Source organism: Crocodylus porosus, unplaced genomic scaffold, assembly GCF_001723895.1.
Source record: "Crocodylus porosus isolate Cpor-Errol unplaced genomic scaffold, CroPor_comp1, whole genome shotgun sequence".
In the NCBI taxonomy this organism is placed as follows: Eukaryota; Metazoa; Chordata; order Crocodylia; family Crocodylidae; genus Crocodylus; species Crocodylus porosus.
In genome coordinates, this window is record NW_017728909.1 from 48,837,967 (window position 1) to 48,845,641 (window position 7,675).

General features: G+C 42.8%; 1 protein-coding gene across 1 annotated transcript in view; it reads left to right on the forward strand.

The window, feature by feature from the left end:
- The first annotated feature begins 334 nt into the window (after positions 1-334).
- Positions 335-7,675, forward strand: part of POC5 (POC5 centriolar protein) — a 54,993-nt gene continuing 47,652 nt past the window's right edge. The window contains exons 1-2 of the mRNA XM_019532226.1: positions 335-415; positions 4,359-4,459. Coding sequence (XP_019387771.1) covers positions 4,376-4,459 — 84 coding nt within the window. The 5' untranslated portion in view covers positions 335-415; positions 4,359-4,375. The remainder of the gene's footprint in view (positions 416-4,358; positions 4,460-7,675) is intronic.

Here is a 7,675-nt window from a genome sequence, read left to right on the forward strand (position 1 = left end):
ACCCTCAAGGAGGCACTCATACCGGTCCACGTGACCACCCCAAGCTAACTGACTGTGTCCCCGCCCAGCACCACCCGCCTTCGAGGCCCGGTAACTTCCCTGACCAATCAGCGCGCGAAAGCGCCAGAGCGCCCATGGTGACACGGAGCCTATCAGAGAACGGCACAGGTAACAACTTGGTGAACAGCCGCCGCCGCAGCCGGGCTTGGATTGGGATTTAAAAAAAAAGAGCAAGCCCCGCCTTCCCGAGCTCACCGACCGCTCCTCGATTGGCTGCGACGCGAAGGGGTTGTCCAATCATCGGGCGCTTTGCAAAAAAAAATATTCTGAGCCAATCGGGAAGGTTTTTATGTCACGCCCCGACCGTTTGAAACTAGCAAGGAGTCCGGCAGAGCCGGCGCTCGGCGGGGCGCAGGTAAGGAGGGGGAGGGCGTGCTGCGCACGTTACACTCAGTGTTGGGCCCCAGCGTGGGCGGCCCCGTTGTCCCGCTACCTCCGCCGCACCTCGGCCGGGCCGGGCCGGGCTGCGCCGCGCGCGGTGCCCCAGGACGCGGGGCTGTTCCCCTCAGCCGGGTTGTGACTGGGCATTGCGGTAGCGGTCTCCTGCCGGTGCAGTGGGGCTTGGGGAGGGCCCCTCCGCTCCACTCCCGAACACCCCTTCCAAGCGCGCCGGGTCCCGAGTGACACATGCCCAAATCTGGGAACTGAAACGGAGGCCTACCTCCTGGCTGCGGCCGGCTGGGGTGTTTCTGGAAATCGCCAGGCTTATGCGGGAAGCGACTCTTGTTTCAAGGCAGGAGCCCGCTCCTCCCCGCTCCCCTGGAGGCCAAGGGCAAGGCACCGCGGGATGTTTTGGTCAAACAAAACCCCGACCTGAAGTCAACATGTCTTGTCGGAGCGGATCTAGGTTATGAGGAGGGGGCACGGGTGGTGCAGTGCAGCGTCCCATGTGACAGTGCATCCATGTCTTCTCCATCGAACGAGAAAGTCGAAGGTTTACTAATATCCAGGGACCTAGGGCTGTATTATTAAGATGGAAACAAAAAACAGTATAACTTCATTGGAATGAGTTAAAAGCAGTTTGCAGGGCTGTGAAATAAGCTATGTTACCAGGAGTAGTGAACAGAGGGAGGAATTGCAGGAGAAAGGTAAAGTGATTAGTGGAACATCAGGAATATTAAATCATAGAAAATGGGAGTTGGAAGGGATGTCAGGAGGTCATCGAGTCCAACCCCCAAGCAGGATGATCCCCAACTAGATCACCCCAGCCAAGGCTTTGTCTAGTTAGGTCTTAACAACCCCTGAGGTTGAAGAATCCACCACCTCTCTGGGTGACCTGCTCCAGTGTTTTACTACCCTCCTAGTAAGAGAATTGTTCCCAATATAAAACTTAAACCTCTCTTGCTGCCACTTGAGACAGTTGCTCCTTGTTCTGTTATTTGCCACCACTGAGAATAGTCTAGCTTCATTCTCTTTCCAACCGCCCTTCAGGTAGTTGAAGGTTGCTATTGAATCCCCTCTCAGTCTTCTCTTCTCTATACTAAAAAAAGCCCATTTCCGCCAGCCTCTCCTCAGAAGTCATGTGCCCAAGCCTCCAACCATTTTTGTTGCCCTTCACTGGACTCTGCAACTTGTCCACATCCTTTCTATAGTTGGGGGTGGGGAGGCGACAAAACTGAACACAGTACTCCAGATGTGGCCTCACCAGTGCTGAATAAAGGGGAAGAATCACTTCCCTTGCCCTGCTTCTCTCTTCTAAAAAGGAGAGAGGGTTGTTAACACTTGTGGAATGAAGTGTTTAGAAGAAATCAGGTAGACTTCAGTGAGCCATGAATTCAGTTCACACTCTCACTGCTGCCTGAACAAAAATGCTGCTGCCACCACCAAACAGTTGATTTTAAATGTTGGGTGAAGCATAAATCAGAGGGGTGCAACTGTACTACCTTCCTTCCGCCCCCCAAGATCCACCCCTGTATTGTTACTGTTTTTATTTGCAATATCACTGTGCCTAGGAACCCTGTCATGGACCAGGACTTCATTGCGCTATAGGAAAGTTTTGTGGATGCATAAGCCAGTATATTGGGTTTTAACATTAGAGACAACAGTACTCTTTTTCTGATTTTGGGCCAAAATAAATAACAGCTTTTAAATTCTCTTTCCAAAATTTTTAAAATCTCAGTGTCTCCATGCTAAGACTAACTTCCCCTCCCCTGAGTCATGGAAACTTCAGAGGATAGGAAATGCTGCATCTCTGCCCTTTGAAGTATCTACAACAGCTGCTGTCAGTACCAACAAACCAAAATGTGAATTTCAGCAAGTGTTTAACTTTTTAGGCATTTCGGTATACCCAGTTTTCTTAAAATACAATAATACAGGTTCAGAAGTCATGATGGGGAAATAGCTTAGAGATTTCCTTTATCTTTTTTTCTTTGCTATGTTGATCTGGGAGGGGATTGTAGTCAATGTGCTAGGGCACATCCCAGTACAGTATCCCATGTAAATATGGGTTTGGGTCATCATCATGTAGCCAGCAACACATAAGTGAACTATTGAAGTGCTGTGTGAATACAATTATATATTCATATACAGTCAGTTTCAAGGCCTTTAATAATAAATATGTGTTTTCATTTTTAAGTCCACTTTTGTAAAGTGAACTATTATAGTGCTGCTGCTTTGAACATCACAAGTCCTGTCATCATTTGCATAGCTAACACCTTTTTATAGTGATTGATACTTAGCTGTGTAAAAAAGACTTTGCTTATGTGACGTATGTGACATCTGTCTGAAAGCAAATTTCCTACTCCTACCAGAAAATCAGGGAAATAACCTAAGTTTGGCAGGTGTTGAAAGTAAAAAGGAAACAACTTTTCCAGTGACAAAGAACTTTCCTGGAGAAAGAAGAAACGTTGTATGGAGTCTCCCCTTTTTTCCGCACAACTTCCATCTGCACTTTTATATGTAAGGACAAAAGACTAGGACATGCTTAAGTTGGTTACTCTCTGCTAGGTTAAAGGCAGTAAAATTGAAAATAATTCTGGTAACTTAAAATCATGTTTCTATTAGAAAATACTTTAAAAAACCCTTAAAGTCACTAATTGCAAATGCCTATGGGAAGAAAAAATGTTGTTTTTCATTTTTCTTTATATAGTTTGTTCATTGTTTTGTCTGTATAAACAGCAAGTTTCTACTGTTATTTGTGTGAGTCTTTGCACAGAAATCCTCTCTGTGTATGTACTCGATGCAACTCTTCCTACTTTTATTTATACAGTTGATATTGTTTCCTAAGCACATCAGACAACTACACCACATTGTCTTTTACAATTTTTCCTTGTTTTATGTATTTATACCCCCGCCACTTTAGTCTGCAATTACCCCCTATCCATCCATTCTTTTCCCTGTATCCCAAAAATAATCAGGTTTTTTCAGTGCTCTATAAAATCTGTTTTCTCAGCAGTGAGTATTTAGAGCTGCAGTAAGTCAGAACCTTTCCTTTAGTCAGACCTCAAGTGTTATCCCTTTTCCACAGTATCACTACATCCAAGATCCCTGCAAGGTATCACTTCTGTCCCATTCCCTCCCTTAGGAGTGGCTAGAATGTTTGGCAGTTTTTTGGAAATGAATAGGGCACCACCTGTGTTCTGCTTCCATCCCAGGCATAGGGTGTGGAATATTGGAGTTGAGTGGTAAATGATGTTAGCCATTAGAAAAGGCTTCAGGGTTGCAGAGCAGGAGTACTTTGGGTATGGCCTCACCTAGTGTTGGGGTAAGGAAACATCTAGTTCAATGAAGAAGGATCATGGAAGAGTTAAGTGCTACAAAACCTCTATATAGGAAAAACAAGAAAATCAAATCCAAAACAGTACACCATAAGTAAGGTGAAAGGACTGAGTGTAAACTGATGAAAAACATAGGATTCTGAGTTAAGGCTGATGTTTCTGGAGTTTATTATACAGGTATAAAAATGTATTTAGTATGATTTTTTTTATTCTACTGCTCAGAAGAAATCACAGTGGGAGTCTTGTTCAGCCAATTATAAAACCTATAGAATTATAGAAGACTATGGGGGTCATAGAGCTGCTGCTTAGGGTCCAATTTCAAAGTCCACTGAAAGTAATGGCAGTCATTCCATTGTTTTCAAAAGGCTTTTTTGGCCTGGGCCTAGGTAGATAGGAATGTGAAATCATGGTGTTGTATAATATCAACACTGCATAAGAATTTGTTTTTACATTCATATTAGTACAACAAATGTGAACTGTTTACTACATTAGAATTCGTATCGCAAGCAACTTTCTAGATCAACAAAGAGAAAAGAAAATCGTATAACTGGAAAATGAAGTTTAGCTTCTGCTATTTTATAGAATTGTCTTTGTGCAAAATGTCTTCAGATGAGGAGAAAAGCACAAGTCCAGTTTTACCAAAAGACTCAGATCAAGGCAGTTCTGTCTCTTCAGATCTTCAGGTAGGACAGAAGCAACCTCATATAAACTTCTTGCATGGCATTTTATTTGACAAAATGTTTTTCAAAAGAAATACTGTGAATAACTATCTTTTTCTTTTTTGCTTTAGGCATACAAAAAAGCAATAAAAATGTTAATGGAAGGAGTGAATATAAACAAAGTAGTGCAGACATTAAGCAAAATTTGAATGTTCATAAATAAATACAACATTGTGAATCCTTGCATAGCGAAGTTTTACATTTCTTGTAATAGCACAACAAATTTAAGTATTTGGAACATGTCTGATTTCAGCTTAGAAGACAGTACATTGAAACCCAGATATAAAGATCCTTTTTTTTTTTCTTGTAGTTGTTTTCACTAGTGTGTATTACCAGACTCAAATATTAAAACTGATACGAAGGGTAGAAGAGAAAATACTAATATGGAATATATGAGGTATCCACCTTATTTGGCAGGAGAGAAATTTTAGTGCAGTGTTTCCCAAACTCTTCTGCCCCATGGCACACTTACCTAAATAAAAAAAAAAAAAAAAATCACTGCAGCACACTGGACGCAGAGCAGGGTGAGTGTGGTGCGCAGCCATCTGGACACTGACGGGGGAGTGGGGAATGGCACACGGCCAGCTGGATGGCATTTTGGGCTGGAGTCACGCGCCCCGTCTGTATGTGTCCACAGCAGCAGCAGGCAGGGGGCTTGGCTCCAGCCAGGCAGGGGGCGTGGCTCCAGCCCAAAATGCCATGGTACACCTGCACGTGCCTGACGGCACACTGGTTGGGAAACACTGTTTTAGTCAACTAAGGAGAATGAATCTGTCACTTCAGTACATTCCCATCACTGCTGTGGGATGTAGTGGGATTACATTAGTCTTTTTGCATGTTGTTAAAGGAACTGAGTGCGTTCTTTTTTTTTCTAATTTATTTATTTATTTTCCCCTCAGCAGGACTGTGCTACAGTTGTTATCTCAGTAACCACATGATAGTGTTGTGTTTTGTTTTCTTCATCAAATACATAGGGACTTTGCTGGAAATGTGACATAGTTAATTGTGTTTTTGCTTCTCCAGATTTTACTGCAGGGAAATATTTTTGGGTGAAATCTTGGCCTTGTTGAAGTCAATGCCAAATGGCGATTTTGCTACTGATTTGAACGAGACCAGGATTTATCTTTTGTCTGGTTTGTGTGATATCTTGAATTAGAAAATATCAGAATGCTATGATCGTTGTAGGTAATATCTTATTGCATTTAAAAGTCTGTCCTTATGAGCACCTGAAAGCCTGTAAGAATCGCATTTTAATGTTATTTTCAGGTTTAAACACAGGAATTCCAAAACTCTTTTAATAAAAAAAAAATACTTAATAGTAATATAGGTTTTAATGAATTCATAATAAATTTCTGTAGTTTAGGATGATCAAAATCATTTGGAAATTGTGTATAAAACTATAGTTTTGACTTGTTATCTGTGTTTGTAGCATTTCTGGTCTTTTATATCCATTTGGAACACATTTTTAAAGATTTTATATTGTAAATGGGTTAGGGCTGTTTTGTATTTATAATCTCTAAATTTTCAGTGCTTGTAACATTGGAGTATACATAATTTTGTAACAGACAGAAACTGAACTTTTTTCCATTATCAATAATACAGGTATTTACAAAATGCCCATCTCTGAATTCAAAGTAGAATTTATTTCCTATAAAGATTAAGGTCCCACCTGACATGTACATTGTAGTCAAAGGAATGACATTTTGGCATCTTGACTCTAATAACAAAAATTCCATTAACTTTTTTTGGTCCAGGATCTTGTTACATAAGTCTGCAACCTAAAGATGTCAGCTCTGTTGGATTTCACTATATTTTCTTCTTTTTTGTTACAGCTCACTGATACTGTGTCAGGGGGAAAATGTCCAGTTTTGGGATGAAAAAAGAGCAGTTGAGAACAAAAGTCTCCCTGAGGCCAATCAGTTTCAACTAAAAGTGTTCCTCTGCTCTAATTAAATACCAGGTTTTGTGCCCTCAAATTAATCTTTCTTACAATTTGTTTAGATCTTGCAAAGATCTTGGAATAAACACATTAATAAAAATAATGAAGTCCAGCATTATACCTAAATGTAATTTAACTGATTGCAATAAATAACATGTTAAGATTTTCCCCACATACAGCATTACGTAAGTCGTATCCATACCAAAAGTGCCATTCTCTGGCATAAAGAGGCCAGTGGTGCTCTGCTCTAAATAGGATTCTTTTTATAAAAAGTACATGTCACAAACCTTGGTTTTGTGAATTATTCACATGAATAATTTAAAATACAAACTTAAGTTAGATGGGGAAAATCCTGCATAAATAGAATAACAGCAGATAGGGATGGGAAAGAGCTTAAGGTTGCATCTAGACAAGCCTGGCTATGTGGTATAGTGGAGTCGCATCTTACACGCATTTAACTTGTGCAAATTCAGCTATACTCGCTCGGCTGCTGGGGCTAGCCGCCGGGTGCTGGCTGGGGCATGGCATGTAGTACGGTGTCACGTGGTACTGCCTGCATGCGCCAGCATGGCTGGGGGGTGGCAGCTCGCTCACGCTCAGCTGGCTCCCCTGGTGGGACAAGGCGGCAGAGGATGAGAGGGGTGAGGAGGACGTGCGGAGCAGCAGCGACAGGTTGTCCTGCTGCCGCCTCCCTGTAGTAGGCGCAGCTGTTGTGCAGCTGTCGCACTGCACACACGGGCTGGGATTTTCAAGGTAAATTTTGACTATATGCGATTTTGCCTTACACGCTGACTTCAGAAAGTAACCCCCTCGTAAGATGCGACTGTACTGAACTGCAGATCTGCCTATGGTGCCCCAAACTGCGCACACAGGTGTTCCTTGTGCTGCAAGGTAGCAGCATGGGGAGGTGTTTTGACCCCAGGAGATCCTGGAATCAAAAAAAACCTGCGCAAAGAAGAAGTGGGTCAGTACATGTGGGGGCAGCATGCACCACCCAAAATGAGCCTCCCTGGCTGGAGCCACACTCTGGCATCTGGCCAGGCTCTGAGCGACAGGATCACCACGGCTGCAGCTCCCTGAGGTTTCATAGATTTCATAGACATTAGGGCTGGAAGGGACCTCGGGAGATCATCGAGTCCAGCCCCCTGCCCAGAAGGCAGGAAGTCAGCTGGGGTCATAGGATCCCAGCAAGATAAGCATCCAATTTGCTCTTGAAGGTGTTCAATGTAGGTGCTTGAACC